The sequence below is a fragment of the Patagioenas fasciata genome, chromosome 26 (genome assembly GCF_037038585.1).
Source record: "Patagioenas fasciata isolate bPatFas1 chromosome 26, bPatFas1.hap1, whole genome shotgun sequence".
In the NCBI taxonomy this organism is placed as follows: domain Eukaryota; kingdom Metazoa; phylum Chordata; class Aves; order Columbiformes; family Columbidae; genus Patagioenas; species Patagioenas fasciata.
In genome coordinates this window covers 3,940,737-3,956,776 of record NC_092545.1, presented here as the reverse complement: position 1 = coordinate 3,956,776, position 16,040 = coordinate 3,940,737, and the positions used below count along the sequence as shown (strand labels likewise).

The following is a 16,040-nucleotide window of genomic DNA, read 5'->3' as shown; positions in this document are numbered from 1 at the left end:
GTCCAAAATATCCTTTGTGCAGGTTCGAGGGGTGGAGGAGTTAGAGCCTCAGCGTACTGGAGTCCTCCAGCATCTTTTGCCTCAAATAGAGTGATTTCTCATGAAACGGAGAAGCGGAGTTGGCGTTTGCATCGCCCCGAGTGCCGGACACCTCCAGGCAGGTTGTATTTCTCCCTGACAGCTTGTTCCTTGATTTCTCTCTCCTTTTTCAGAGCCTCCTGCTGCTCTTTGACGTGTCTTCAACCCAAAATCGCCGGAGCCTGACGCGGGTGTCTTAGCAACGCTCCCAACCTCGCCAAGGTGGATGGTGGTAAAATAAAAACCTGGTTTGGAGGTGTGTTTGAACCCCAGGGGAGATGCGTTTCCTCCTCTTTCTACCCCAAAAACATCTGGGAACTGCTAGATTTGGGTTTGTCCCATTTGTGCGTTGTTGCACTTGAAATATGGATTTGGCTTTGCTGGGAAATGACCTGTGAGATCTTCTTGGGTTGTTAATAACATCAGACTTGGTGCTTCTGACTGTACTGTCTCCAGGCTCTTCATGCTCATCTTCCTCTTAGATATTTGCCCATGGTGTTGGGTTCTGGTCGCTCCCTGGTTTGTATCTAAAAGCTGAGAACAGTGGGCTCACCTATTTCTCCCCCTCCACTCAGGTTTCCATGCCAGGTTTCCACCCTCAACTGCAACGCAGTGGTTTCTCCTCCAGCTTCTTGCTCCAGAATTACGAGTCACATCTGAACAGCCAAAGGGGCTTTGAAGGACCTGTTGAGATGTAGATGGGCTGAAGGACGATGTGATCGATGGTGTCCAGCTCTGGAGAAGCCCAAAGAAGCCCTGCCTTTCAGGCTTTGAGGTAGGTCATGAGAATAAAGGGCTCAACCAGAGACCAGCAAGAGGAAAACTGGGGAGAAAAAGGCTTTTTATTTCCTCCCTGGAAGTGTTGACAGCACCAAGCCCGACACCATAGAGTTGCACGAGGAGCCAGTTGAGAGCAAACGCTTGCAAACACTAAATAAAAATAGTCCTGCGTGAGCCTTGTGGCTCACAAGTGGCTCTGACAACTCTTGGAAATGGGGTGAATTTATCAACAGGTTCGTAAAGTTGATTAACACTTCATGCCTGGGGCTGGCAAGCCCTGGCAAACTCCACCCAGGTGACGGTCGCAGAGGAATTAGTTTGGCAAACACTTCTCACAGCTCCAGTTCTTGCTCGCCATGTAAAAAAAGACAGCGGCGATACCATCTTCATGATATTCGTGGTTACCAACCATCGCCTCCTCCAGTAAAATCCGCTCTGCTCGCTGTCATTGAATTAATGAGCTGGGCCCTAAACCAAGCAGTAGCTAATTAAACTATTTTCAATTCCCAGAAGCTCTAAATTCATCCTCTTTGCAAGGATGCGATATTAAGTGAGATTCAGATCAGCTTTCGCTAGAGGACTCGAGAGAGAAGATTATTTCCATACAAAACGTCAACCTTGTAACCCCGGGGGCCGGAGAGATCGAGCTGTGCAAATAAAAGCAGCAAGAGATGCTTTTAGCTGAGGAATACGCGGCTTTTTCGCATGCAAACCACTGACTCTTGTTTTAATGGCTTTTTTTTTTTTTAGTGTGTGGTTTAATTGGCTGCTGTTCTACCCCCAAAAATAACTGCAAAAAGCCCTTTTTCCTCTGCAGATCCATTGCCTGTGTGTATTTTGTCTCTAGCTCCTGGTTGGGATTTCTTGCTGTTATTTTGTGGTGGAAATAATTTAAGCTGCTGCAAACAATCTTCTAGGAGATAAAATGGGTTTTTTATGGTGAGTGATTGGGAAAGGGACATTTGCTGGGTACACTGGAGGCAACAGAGGATCTGAGGATGTGTGGGAGAAGGATAATGTCCTGAAATTAAGGCTAAACAGCCTCAAAAGAGATGCTGGAACCGGAGAAGAACCAGAGTTTGAGGTGGGTTAGTGTTACAGAGCTTCTAATTGCCAGGATGCTGAGGCTGGAGGTTCTGAGATGAATTTGGAGTGAGTTCATATCAAAAGGGCCACGTGGATTGGAAAACCCTCCTCTCCAGCTGACATTTGAATGGATAAATAGTCAAGAAAAGTTGCCTAAAGTGCTTAGTGTGAGCTAAACCGCACCTTGCTCTCCGCTGCTTCCAAAAGAAGCGCTTCATCCATTTTTGCTGTGGTCATTCGTCCTTTTCCTCCTCCCAAAATGCAATTTATGCTGATGACCATAAATAAGTCCAGCCTGAAATTTGGTTGGGGTCATATAAGCGCTACCGGGGATGCGTTGGCCAAATTGAATGAGAGGTGAGCGATGGTTTCGAGGAGGAAAACGCTTGTGATACGGCGCCAAAGTCAGTAAAAGAGAGAAAGGGGAATAATTCTTGACAGCGACTGATGGGAAGAGAGGAATTGGTGCTTGAATTGGCGATATGAAAAGGTGAGGAGCCACCACAGGGCAGGAATGCGTCTGGAGGAGGAAAATCAAGTGGAATTTTGCTACTGGAAATTAAATTGTGGGGGGTTCTGTCTTTTTATTTCTCCTCCAAATCACTGATGGGAAGCCACGAGGGAATCGAGGTGATGCTCTGAGGGCAGAAGGTGCAGCGAATGAATTAATTAAGGAAAAAAAGGAAAGCGGCTCGTCCCAATGTTCACCGCTATTTAATTAAAGGTATAGAACAACGCTGAGTAGCTGGAGGGAACAAATCTGCTCCTGATGCTCTATAATGTCTGCCCGTTGTCTCCGTGCCCCGATTATTCACTATTTTGCACCGAGAACCAGGAGGAAATGCTTCCAGAGCACAAAGTTTAACCCAATGGCCAATTAAGTGCCCAACATCTATGGCTGGGGGGGATTTGGGTTGAAAAATGGTTGAGGATCATGCAGTTTTGGCACATTTGTGAAGATTTCACTGTTACAACTGCTGCCTGCTGAGAAAAGCTTTTTTGGAGGTTATAATATAGCACCAAACGTGCAGCGTTTTGGGGATTTAAAGCACAATAAGTTGTGTTTGGCACTGGATTAAGCTGCGCTTAACACGAGCAGTTCTGGGCTGGGTATTAGGAAAAGCATGAGGCGCCAGAAGGAATAAATCCATTTAAAGTGGGGTTTGTTTGGGTATGTCAGGCTGCTGGGGCAAATTTTTGGGGCAAACTAGCTGGCTTCTTTGTAGGAAAAACTTGGTTGAATTAAAGAAAGAATCAAAAATGATAATTTTTGTTGATTTGCTGGCCCCTCTTCCGGCTTCTTTGCAAATCCTTTTTCTTTTCCACCACAGCCCTTGCAAGTCATGGGCATCTTGAGATGGGAACTTTGGGGACCTCCCTGTTACCGTGATTAATTTAACAACAGGTAAAGGGTTTGGGGGGGTGGAAATAAACCCTTTATTCCTAGAAACAGCCTCTCAACCAAAGCCACAAAATACAGGAGCCCAAAGATTCAGATGCTCTCGCTGGAGGTGAAGGAAGCTGTTAAATCTCTGCTTCCCACAAGCTTCTAATCTATTTATTTAATTCTCTTGAGGGCTTTTTGATAGGAAGGTGTCAGGTCCTTTTGAAAAGCTCAAAGCATCGCCAGCCACAACCTGCAGCAACACTGGAGACCAAAGAGAAGCTGAAAACGTCTTTATTTTTGTACTTAAAAAGAAACCTCAGGTCCTGTGGTCTCAGCAGCAAGAGCTGTGACAACACAACCCCAGACTGGGAGGGATTTATTGATAGTTTCCCTGTACCAAACGCCAAGGGCATTTTGGGGTGGGCGATCTGCAGGATTTTGGGGGGGGAATTGCTACAGCTTTAGCAAACCTGTTCTTAATTTATAGGAAAAGGTCGCTGAGCAGCTGCTTTAACCCCTCGCTGAGGCAGAGAAGGAGCAAGACGTGACGAGGAAAACTGAACGGGTGCAAAAGCAGAACATGGTGCAAACTCATCCCCTCCAGTGACAGCATTTTAATCTCACAAACTCCTGCCTTGAGCACTGACACAAGGAAAAACTCTCCAGTTTGGCCCCCAAAACAACAGCAGCGTTCTGCTCGCTATAACTCTTCGTTACGGTGAGAGCCCCGCACGCGTTTCCGAGTGTCGGCCTTTTATTTATTAAATGAGTGCTTTATTTCAACCTGGTGACGGCTGCCAGAAGCGCTCGAAATGAAGAGTGGAGATTACCCGTAACGCGAACAGCCCTGCTCTCCAGCCTGGGCGCAAATGAAATGAAGTCGGCTAAATTAGATGATCACTCCAAGCAATTGAAACCCAAATACATCTTGCTGGGGTCGCTTCTCTTCTTTCCTCCTCATGGCGTTTTTTAGGCGTTAATTTGTGCGTTTGCAAGAAGATAGTGTGTTTCCAAGTAATTAAAAGCTCATTAGGGGATGTGCTTCATGTGGATCATTGCTGCGATGGTGGGAAATAGCGTGGAGCTGTGGGAGGATGCGTCATCTCCTGGAAAGGGGAATTTAGGGATAATTTGGGGGGTGGATTTTGGTATCTGGGCTCTGTGCAAATCTCCAGCTTCATGCACGTCTTCCCTGAGTGGTTTTCACCTTGATTCTTCGCAATCCAGCGGTTGCACCACGTGGTTTGAGGGTCGCAACCGTCGCTTGAGATGAGCAGAAAGGTTTTGGCTGTAAATGAAGAGGGTTTGTTCGCTGCTGGCCCCGAATTCCCAGAGAAAACTCCTGGCTCCATTCCGCCTTCCTGCAGCGTGACTCTATTTTTTGGCTCTGCCAAAAAAAACCACCGGTTATAAATAGTCGAGCGGCACAACTAAACCCTGGGATTCCCTCCTTAAAAGCATTTCCGAAGGGCGTTTGAGAAATTGCCAGATTTTGGGTGTTGTCAGACGAGCACTGTTGTTTCCGGGCAGGTTGTGCTTTCATGTGCTTTGCTTTCCAAAGAGAAGGTGCTTGGATTCCATCCAACGGGAAGCGGCGCCGAGACGCCGTCCTTGGAGATCCCGCCCGCGGAGACACCTCGAAGTGAGTCTGAATTTCCCATCTGGATCTTTTTAGGGTTGTAATGAGTCCAAGAAACGCCACCGTGTCTTTGCTGGAAGCTTGTGGATGGAAGAGAAATGGCTTTAAGCAGCAAATTTGCTGTTCTGGGGGAAAAAAGGTAGAAATTCCCTTGTGTGTTGGGACGGGGTGATGGCGAAGGGACCTGCCAGCATCTCGATGCCACCGTGGGCTTTCCATCCTCTTGATTAGATAATTGTATCATGAGCATCTCCGACAACTGTCAGGATGGATAAAGCTCCTGAAGGCAAGAAATAAAAAAGGCCTTAATTATTATTTCTGTATTTTTGACCCCAAGAAAGGCTGCAGGGATGGGTAGGAATGGAAGGGGATGTGGCAACAGCCAGAAGATGGAGATCGTGGGGGCATCAGGGGTTGATTTCTAAACGCACAGTCATTTGTTTAATGCTTTTCACTTAAAATTTGACTTCTGAAGAAGCGCACGTAGCGGATGTTGCATTGATGTTCGGATCCCTTGGTGCCGCGCTGGGGGTTTTGGGCCGGCGGAGCTGCTCTGTCCTTGGCCAAAACTGCCTATACTTCCTCCGTTTGTGATGGTTCTTCTTTATTCATTGGGTTCCTCCCTGCGGTTGCTGATTTTCTTGCAGCGGTTGAATCATTTGTGCGAGAAGTTTGAGCTGAGATCAGCACTGGAAAATATATATTTAAGGCAAAATATCACAGAATCCCAGAATGTGAGGGGTTGGAAGGGACCTGGAAAGCTCATCCAGTGCAATCCCCCCATGGAGCAGGAACACCCAGCTGAGGTTCCACAGGAAGGTGTCCAGGCGGGTTTGAATGTCTGCAGAGAAGGAGACTCCACAACCTCCCTGGGCAGCCTGGGCCAGGCTCTGACACCCTCACCAGGAACAAGTTTCTTCTTAAATTCAAGTGGAACCTCCTGTGTTCCAGTTTGCACCCATTGCCCCTTGTCCTGTCACTGGTTGTCACCGAGAAGAGCCTGGCTCCATCCTCCTGACACTGCCCCTTTAGATCTCTGTAAACATGAATGAGGTCACCCCTCAGTCTCCTCTTCTCCAGCTCCAGAGCCCCAGCTCCCTCAGCCTTTCCTCACACGGGAGATGCTCCACTCCCTTCAGCATCTTGGTTGCCCTGCGCTGGACTCTCTGCAGCAGTTCCCTGTCCTTCTGGAGCTGAGGGGCCACAACTGGACACAATATTCCAGGTGTGGTCTCCCCAGGGCAGAGCAGAGGGGCAGGAGAACCTCTCTGACCTACTGACCACCCCCTTCTAACCCACCCCAGGTACCATTGGCTTCCTGGCCACAAGGGCCCAGTGCTGGCTCATGGTCACCCTGCTGTCCCCAGGACCCCCAGGTCCCTTTCCCCTACGCTGCTCTCTAATAGCTCATTCCCCAGATTATACTGGAACCTGGGGTTGTTCCTACCCAGATGCAAGACTGTACACTATCATTGTAAAGGAAACAACTACTGGACCAGCTGATCCAGCACCCATTCAGGATTAGGTAGGGATGCTAAAATTAATGCTAATTCTTATTTTTTTGGTGGTAAAAAGGGGTTTTTGTCATGCCAGACAACTTGTACACACACAGTGCAGAACTCAGGGTCTGTTTTTTCTCCAGTGAGGTTCATTTAGCACTAACGAAAATGACTTACAGCTCTAATTAATCTGAGTAGCTGCGGTTTTCATCCAGCTGGTCATTAATGGCAATTAATACTCACCCTTTGTTGATATTATCCCCCAGCTAAACCGCTATTTAACGCTAAATGGTATTTTTTTTCTATCTAGAACCCACTTTTCTTCTAATAGGGGATTTATTATTGGGCAATATGACTAAACATGTGTTGTCCAGAGGTTTGTCAGGATCTGATGCTTATGCAACAATCAGGGATTTATAAAACCTTTTAAAATTATTATTAAAAAGCCCAAATAGAGGAGGCGGCTCTTGATGCGGACGCTATGGATTTGTACTGGGTTGCACTGGGGGATAATGGTGAAAAGGCTGCTTGGGCGACTTGTTTTCTGTTCAGCATTTCTGCCTGGGATAGGCAATATTTCCAAAGCTTTATCTGCAAGTTATTTAGTCCGTATTTTCCCAGCTGCTCTTTATGTCCATTAAGCGAGCATCACTCAGCAGAGCAGTGAAACTGCTGCTAAAGCAGCTGCTGCAACTGTTTTAGGGCATAAGAAGAAAAAAACATCTTAAAGATTAATATTAAGCATCCTAAAGTTGAATATTTAGAGACTGAAGCTCCAATCTGGGCACTATTCGAGTGTTAAGGGAAGGAGTAAAGCTGCAAAGTCTTGCAACCCACGTGCTCCTGATGCGACAGATGTGGAAGATTCAGGGCTTGTTGTGAATCCTGTTGTCAATAGGACCAATAGTGCTTTATTTGTATTGGTTTTTGCCTGATTTCATTGCTCCTGCGTTATTTTCCGGCACAGACTCTGCACACCCAACAGAAGCGGAACAGGGACTGAGCGCTTCTCTCCTCCTCGCTCTACACTGGGAACCTGCTGCCAGCAAACAACCCCATTACACTTGGCCACGCTGCAAAAATAGGTTAAAAATAGCAAATTGGTGCAATTTGGGGGGTTTTTCCCTCCCTGGAGCCGGTGCAGGAAGGTGACATTGAAGGGATTCTGACTATTTCTAGCGATAAGCTCATCAGTCCGAATTTCTTCCCGCTCAGCCTGAAAATATCTTGTGGTGTGACTGACACATCTAAGGAAGCAACCAGGGAATTATTAAGAATAATATGCATTTATGTAGAGAAATTGGAGCTGGCTGTTAACCTGTGCTCAGTGGGTTCCTGCGCTTCCTGCTTCAGGGTTTCAAGTGCTTAGAAAAGAGCCAAACCCAGGAGAATTTGGGGTAGAGGGAGCAACTAAAGCAGAGCTTTGTTATTACAGGAACGCTAATTAATTTACTCCTCCACTCGGGAGAAGTCGTCGCATCTGTATTGAAGGCGCTCGCTCCCTCGGAGGGTTTAATGTGTTCTCCTGCAGCTTTGGGGTTGGATTGTATTGGGTTATCACAGGAAACGTTCTGCCTGTAAAGCTTGGGGTGATTTGTGGGGTGGGAAGGGGATCCCCATCCTGATGGGGCTTCGCAGGTGGAAAATCCCCATCCGGCAGCAGCGTCACCCCCTCAAATGGCTGCGAACTCCCAAATTTTGGCTGCGAACCCCCAAATTTTGGCTGCAAGGCTCCAAATTTTGACTGCAAACCCCCAAATTTTGGTGGCAAGGCTCCAAACTTCGGCTGCGAACTCCCAAACTTTGGCTGCAAACCTAAAATTTGGCTGCAAACCCCCAAATTTTGACTGCAATCCCCCAAATTTTGGCGACAAAGCCCCAAATTTTGGCTGCAAACTCCCAGATTTTGGCTGCAAAGCCCCAAATTTTGACCGCAACCCCCCAAATGTTGACTGCCGGGTGATATTGAGTGATTAGAACGATCCCTGTTGGTCCCGAGCATTAAACACCGCCTGAGTCATTTCTTCCTGTGGTCAATGATTCTCTACGCGTGACGCTGCCAGAACCGGGGTCACGTTAATGATTAAGAGCCTAATTAAGGGCTGGTTCGTTCCCCACGTGCAAAATGACTCTCTGACCTTCCCCTGGCTCCACCAGCATTGTCAGAAGGGGAAATATATTCAGGAATAAACCCCACATTGTTCCCATCACCCTGAGAGCGTCGTTAAATAGAGAAAAATTCAAAGTCCTGTTTAAATTTGAACTGCAAAACTGATTCAATTCACCGTTAAGCTTTTTAAAAGCGGTGCCTGATTATCCCTCATGTCTAGTGTTATTTATCCATTAGGGCGATGTCAGGGAAAATAAATGGGTGATTTAAGGGCACCTCCTGTCTGTTCATCTCCAAGATGCAAATGGCAAAGCGTCCGTGTGCGTTTGCGCCGCCGGAAGGACGTTTATTCTTTATCATCTATTTTGCGGAACAGAAAGCACCGATTAGGTTTTATTCATTTTGGAAAAAGAAAAAAGTAATATTTAAAACTTCTGGAGTTGTGGTGAAGGGGTTTGAGCGTCATGGGGAACATAGGGAAGTTGTGGTGCAGGACTTGCCGCTGCTTTTGCAGATGTGTCTGAATTAAGGGAGTTTGAAGGGGAATGGAAATAATGCCCAGTTCACACGTGGGACTGCGGTCTGCAGCGGCTCAAGCTGCAGAAGTGATGGGTGCTCCTGTTTTCTGGGTGCTCCCCCTTTTTCTGGGGCTCCCCTTTGCTGGGTGCTTCCCATTGCTGGGTACTCCCTGTTGCTGGGTGCTCCCCTTTTGCTGGGTTTTCCCTTTTTCTGGGTGCTCCTTTTTGCTTGGTGCTCCCCTTTACTGGGGCTCCACATTACTAGGTGCTCCCATTTTTCTGGGTGCTCCCCTTTTGCTGGGTTTTCCCTTCTTCTGTGTGCTCCTTTTGGCTTGGGGCTCCCCTTTGTTGGGTGCTCCCCATTGCTGGGGCTCCGCTTTTTCTGGGGCCTCCCCTTTACTGGGTGCTCCCCATTGCTGGGTGCTGCCTTTTTTCTGGGTGCTCCCCATTGCTGGGGCTCCCCTTTTGCTGGTGCTCCCCTTTTGCTGGTGCTCCCCTTTTTTCTGGGTGCTCCCCCTTTTTTGCATACTCCCCTTTTTCTAGGTGCTCCCTCTTGCTTGTTGCTCCCCTTTGCTGGGGCTCACCTTTTTCTGGGTTCTCCCCCTTTTCGCTGGGTGCTCCCCTTTTTTCTGGGTGATCCTCCTTTTTCTGGGTGCTCTCCTTTTTCTGGGTGCTCCCCTTTGCTGGGTGCTCCCCTTTTTTTGGGGCTCCCCTTTTGCTGGGTGCTCCCCTTTACTAGGACTTCCCTTTGCTGGGTGCTCCCCTTTTTTTGGGGCTCCCCTTTTTCTGGGTGCTCTCCATTTGCTGGGTGATCCTTTTTGCTGGGCCCTCCCCTTTTGCTGGGTGCTCCCCTTTACTAGGGCTTCTCTTTTCTGGGTGCTCTCCCTTTACTGGGTGCTCCCCTTTTTCAGGGCACTCCTTATCCTGGGTGCTCCCCTTTGCTGGATGCTTCTCTGCATCTTCAGACACCATCTTTCCCAAACTCATTTTATTAAACCCCACTTTTCGGCTCTCTAATGTTACTTTTGTACAGTCACACAAACACTTCCCGGAGCCGTTTGCTCTCCTGGTGCCGTTTCCTCCTCCCCACACCTTTTCTTTGAAGCGTTAAACCCCACCAAGCCCAGCTTTAATCATTTCTATTTCCTTCCTCCTATTCCCGCAGGCACCGGGCAGCTGGAGGTGGTGTCCAAAGGAAGGTTTTACACGCAGTAGCAAGTTACAACAGGTAAATCTGGACGTTTTTCTCCAAGCAACTACTCGGGGGGCACTTCTGCTGGATTTGCAGCCGCCGCTTCACCCTTTGCTGCCGCGGAGCTCCTGGGATGGCTACAGGATTGCGATGAACTCGTTCAGCACACCAGCAAGGGCGAGAGATCCTGATTACAACACATTTGCTGTTAAAAATTTACTAGCGGTCCAACCGCACGCTGATTTTTGGCGTGATTTTTAGAGCAAAAGCAAGCGCCGAGCTCACTAAAGGGTTAACGGCGCCGCCGCTTCCCTCTGGTTGCGCTCTGCTCCTGCCAGGCGGAAGCTGGAGCGAACAGTTCAAGTTCAAGGCTTCCCTGTGTGCATGTGGGCGCTTTTTCGCCTCCCTGGCCGGAGCAACAACGATGCCACAAGGCTCCGAGTGCCGAAATTCCCACCTTTACTACTACAGCATCAAATTCGCCTTGTCCGCCTACGCCACCCTCTTCTCGGTAGGTGCTCCGCTCGCTTTTCCGTCCTTCCTGCCGCTTCCCCTCACCCCCGTGGGCTGGATTTTCCTTTTCAACGTCCAGATTTCCCCTCCCAAAGCGTCAAATCCTCGTGGTAAAACCCTGGTGCCGCGCAACCCCCGTGCTTGGCGCTAACCGGCTCCAAAAGGGGGTGATTTTAGGGGAAAAATGTGGTTTTGGTGGATTTTTTGGTGTATTTAAGAGCCACCCCCCTGTGATTACCCTTCCCTAGAGCTTCTCTCACAAATCCCTTGTGGCAACGAGTTGTGTTTTGAGGTATTTGGAGCATACGTGTTGAAATTTCACATATTCACCACTCAAGCACCCATGGGGTGATGTTGCCGGCCGGATTCCCCCTCGCTCGTCTTGTCTGTTGTCTTTACATCATCCAATAAGGACAAGGCATGAAAGCAGACATGGAGTGGTGGGTATTTCAACCACATTGCTTATATTAAAAGGAAAAAGTAAAACTTGTTTTCAAGCAGTTTCGAACCATCGGGGGCGGTGCGAAGCTTCCTCAGCACCTGGAGCACGTGTTGGAGCAGGGGAGCAAGACATTTGCTGTTCATTTAGAGTCTGTGTATCCTCAAGATATTAATTTAGCATCTTCCCGGGGTTCGTCATGCACAATCCAGTCCGTATTTACAGATATTTCATTTTGAGGTGTGAATAATCCTCTCTGCGCTGTGTGCGGGGCGTGCGTATCGGTATGTGGATCTCATTGTGCCGGTGTAATTGCAGAACTATCTGCTTGAGTTCCCAGGCAGGCTGTGAATGGTAAACAGGGTTACAAGCAGCGCTTGAAAACGCTTTTTATTTCCTTATTTATTTTGTTTTACAAATAAATGAGCTCATTGGGAGGGCAGCGGTGAAACCCGTTATCTCACTACGCCAAATGACTTGTGCCCATCCCATGGCACAAATAAGAATAAGAAAAAAGGGTCTTTTTGTCGAATATCTTACTGGTTTTCTCATGACAGGATCCCGAGTGGGGTGACCAGCAAGACCAAAAAACTCTGCATTTCTTACCCCATTTGTGGCTGCGGTTTGAGTTTTTTGGGTAAGGACAGCGCGATGTTTTTATTCACAAAGTTAATCCTTGGGAAAACCTGTCCATGTGGTTTTGATTTCTCTAAAGAGCCGAGTTTTGCTCATTTCGAGGTTTCCCCGACGCCTTTAAGAGGCCGCGGGGCTGACCTACTTCTGGCTCATTTGCACTTGTCGCCGTATTAATTCACCAGGGCTGCCGAGCCGTTCAAAGCCTCGTTAACCAGACGTGACCGGGGCCTCGTTTTGCCAAACGCGCTCGATTAAAAGAAAAATGATTGTTTAGGAACTTCTTGTGTTGCATGAAGGCTTCAAAAATTAACCCCCATGGGTGAAAATTGGGTGGAATACGACGTGAATTGGTTGACCGTGAAGGATTGAGGATGTTTGGGGTGAGATGGATCGTGGGTTTTTAGTTGTCCCAGCCAGCAGAAAACTGGATCTGGTGCTTCTAGATCCTTTCTTGTAATGAAATGAATTAATCCCATGATTCTATCATATAATTGAATCATTAAAAGCATTCAGGACTTTTTATATTGAGGTTTCTCACCTGCACGTTACAATAAAACCTCCTGAGGAGGAACAGGGGTGCCCTGTCCGCTCATTTGAAGGCAGATGGATCTTGGATGGAGGATGCGGCAATGCCCCGTTCCCTCTGCTCCTCCCAGGCTCACATAAATGTGATTGTCACGGTTTGAAGCCTCTGTCATTGTGACTTTTTGGTGTTCTAGGAGAAATTCAAGCCTCGCTTCGACTCATCCAATTAATGCCGTTCATCCCGTAACGAGCCGTATCTGCTGTGTCTGAGTTTGCGTGAACGTCCCCGTGGGTTCGTGGAACCTCTTTCCTTTGGTCTTTTGCATCTCGGCCGAGCGGAATGTGGCATCTCTTGGGTGTTTAATGGGATTTTTAGGACAGGGTAGGGCCGTGCGTCTCTTTAGCGCTGGTAGAACCATGTGCGTCTCCTGTCGTAGCTGCTTCTGTGCCAAAACCAAACCATGCGAGGATGGAGAAGCGACAACAAGCATCAGAGAAACAAACCACCCATTTGGTACCCCCAAAACCCTGCCAGCATCGCCACAACTATGTATTGTATTATTTTCTGTTCAATAAGTGCCTTTCATCCCACTTCTTGACCTCCAGGTCTCTAAATAACTCTATGATTAGTGATTTCCGCCTTTAGCTCATCCCCATCCCAGATCCCCAACTCCCTCCCGGCTCTTTCTTTCCATTAGATGGAGAAATTTCTGCAGAGGAAAACCAGCATCTCTGTTATAAGACGAGACGAGGTTGAAGCGAAATGGCTTTAGAAATGGGCTGCAAAGGTGCGGAAGAGTCGGTCAGAGCAACCGAGAAATTCAGCTTTGTGATTTTATCCGTCCAGGAGCATCGGAGGGAGGAGAGCGATTCACGGGGGTTGTTTTTGGGATGGGAACAGCTATTGGACATCCCAGTGGCTGCTCATTACCCCCCATCCGCTGCCCACTCAGCTCCTACAAACTCCAAGACGCATTAAATAAAAAATTAAACCCCAAAGGCAATTTCTTCCCAGCTTATAGAAGGAGAATTGATGCCAGACACAGGGTCTGGTGGAGTCACAGCCACCCCTTTGGTTTTCCCTGCGGTGACGCTTTGATCGCATGTTATTATCATATAGAAACAAGGTAACGATCGTCTCGTTAGAGGGTAAGTGCACATTTTTCTCTTAAACACATTGCAGAGCAGCTGTAATTACCAGCTGCTCTCTGTCCTGGTGTTCACTGTATTATGGTGATCATGGGGCAATTAATACATAACTACAGATGATTTTCCAGCAAACTTCATTATGTGCTTTACCACGTCCTCGAGCGTGGGTGGTAGAAAAGGGTTGCGATGCCAGGAATTGAAAATATCCATGTTGATTGAATTCTTACGGCACAAACAACCCCCAGAGAACCCCGGTGGTGGAACCCGGAGCAGCCAGACTTGGCAAAGGGTGATGCAAACTTTTCCTACAGCATTTGGTGCTCGTCTGCGGCTGAAAGGCGATGGGATAATCAGGTTTTTGATGAAATAAACATTTATTTACCTTGCAGTTTTGCTGGGTGCTGCACAGGTCCTGACAGATACTTTGGTTTGCCCCAAATCCACCATTTTTCTCACAAAAACGGCGCTTTTCAGGGAATTCTGCTCTTTCTCCTCGGCTCTTTTCCATCCAGATCCCTTCCTGCAGCAGCATCGCTCCCTGCTCATCCTTCCAAAACTCCTTATATCCCAGCGAGTTTCCTTCGCAATGTGAGAGATGTGCCAGTAAATCCCTTCCACAAGGTGTGTGTTGCTTTGCAAGATACTTTAAGCTGAGTAGAAACAACTCTTTCCTATTATTTTTTCAATCAAAAGGTGCTTTTTAGCCAGCAGGCCCCACCTGCACCACCAACCTGTAGCAAAGCAGCTTGCAATGGGCTGGGTGACCTTTTAAACTAGAACTAAACAAGGAGAGAGCCAAGAAATTCAGGTGGGATCAGCTCAGTGTTGACTTGTTAATCCCATGGACTAATTTGAGTCACTTGAGCAAAGCATGTGGCTTTATCTAAGCCATGAAACCCCAAAAAAGCCACGTGGCGTGGCTTGGGTTGCTGTTTCAAGGATGCTTTCAGCCATATAAAAGCTCTTTTTGAGCAACGCATGTGTCCATCCTGAAAACCCTCCTTGGTTTTTCTCCCAGGGTTCGTTCCATGCACTTTCCTCTTCCCTCCCTTGTATCTCAGATGGATTAATTAATTAAGAAAGCGGTTCTGATTGGCAGGAGGGAGGAACGGCGAGGATTAGCGTGATGTGCGTTCATATCTACCCCCTGCCTTCACATCCAAGTGTATTTCCCGGGACGCCACCTGAGAGATAAACATGAAATCAAACCAAATCCCAACCCACCAACCTGGCGCTTAAAATAGAGCCGAAAAATGAAACCATGATTAAAAGCCCGTTATCAGAAACAGGCCCGTTTAGTTTCAAATAACTAAAACGTCTGTAAAACATCACGAGTCTAAATTTCATTTTCGGAGAGATTTCAGTTCTTTGATAGATGAGATGGAGCCTGGAAGCAGACAGTGATTGATGGATGCTGATGAGCTACCAAAATGCACCACAAATAGCGCCCAGTGGAATAGAGAAGAAAAAATCAACTCCCAAAAAAGCAAAAATATAAGGATTTAATTTGGACTTGATGATCCTTGTAGGTCCCTTCCAGCTTGGGACATTCTAATTGTCGGCATGAATTAGCACAACAAACTCATTAGGAGCAATGAAGCTTTTTGGAAAGGAGAAAGCAATGGACAAGGAGCACAAAAAATGAGGTTTTCATCCTTTTTGGAGATGTTGGGGTTTAGAGCGTGGGTATCTGTGGCCAGGAGCAAATGGTGCTTTTTGAAGCCTGGCTTTATCCCGGCATCGTTAGGCTCTCATGTTTAATTAGAGCTGTTTCACTGGAAGGGGAGGCAGGGCGGGGGAACATTGTCATAAATAGTCTGGTGCTTTTCTTTATGGTGCTTTTCATCCAGGGATCAAAAGCACTTCGTAACGGTGCTGTTAGTTTGGTTTTTAATGTTGGTGCTGGTGTGCAAAGAGAGCAAGTGGCTCACCGGGGGTTTGGGTGCAAGTCAGTGCTTGAGCTTAGTATAAAAATGTTGGGGTGAAATGAGCCATTTTGGGGATCGTGCTGTCTCAGGGGTTCCTGGTGTCCAGGACCACGTGGAATGTAAAGATAGAGACAGGGAGGAAAGAACAAAAGCCTAGTAAAACCTGGCTTAAAGCTGTTCAGCTACACCGATCCCTGCAATTATCCATCCCTTGCTCAACCTTGAGCAAAGGGGATGCGCCGATGGCGCCGTTTAGGTGGGTTTTCCGTGGCTGTTTGAGACATTTCCATCTCCACCTGTCCCTCGGCACCTCAGCTTTTCTCCCCGTTGGCGTCCTAATCCCGTCTCGCACTTCCCTTGCAGATCCTCGGCCTCGTGATCCTGTGCGTGGGGATTTACGCCGAAGCGGAGAGGCAGAAACACAAAACCTTGGAAGGGATCTTCCTGGCCCCGGCCATCATCCTCCTCCTGCTGGGTTTCACCATGTTCGGCGTCTCCTTCGTGGGCATGGTGGGGAGCCTCAGGGACAACCGCACGCTGCTCAAGACGGTAAGGCCGGGA

The 16,040-nt window shown here is 47.8% G+C and overlaps 1 protein-coding gene across 8 annotated transcripts in view; it reads left to right on the top strand.

Annotated features, from left to right (window-relative positions):
• The window catches only part of LOC136112165 (tetraspanin-15-like), an 84,323-nt gene that overhangs the window by 31,485 nt on the left and 36,798 nt on the right, over positions 1–16,040 (top strand). For 5 of the 8 annotated variants that reach the window (XM_065856672.2, XM_071799383.1, XM_071799381.1 and 2 more), the window contains 6 exons: positions 213–300; positions 654–853; positions 3,819–4,973; positions 7,437–7,554; positions 10,263–10,800; positions 15,843–16,028. In XM_065856672.2, coding sequence (XP_065712744.1) covers positions 10,714–10,800; positions 15,843–16,028 — 273 coding nt within the window. In that variant the 5' untranslated portion in view covers positions 213–300; positions 654–853; positions 3,819–4,973; positions 7,437–7,554; positions 10,263–10,713. Of the gene's footprint in view, positions 1–212; positions 335–653; positions 854–3,275; positions 3,350–3,818; positions 4,974–7,436; positions 7,555–10,262; positions 10,801–15,842; positions 16,029–16,040 lie in introns of all 8 variants that reach the window. The other 3 variants (XM_071799387.1, XM_071799384.1, XM_071799382.1) reach the window with 3 other exon arrangements.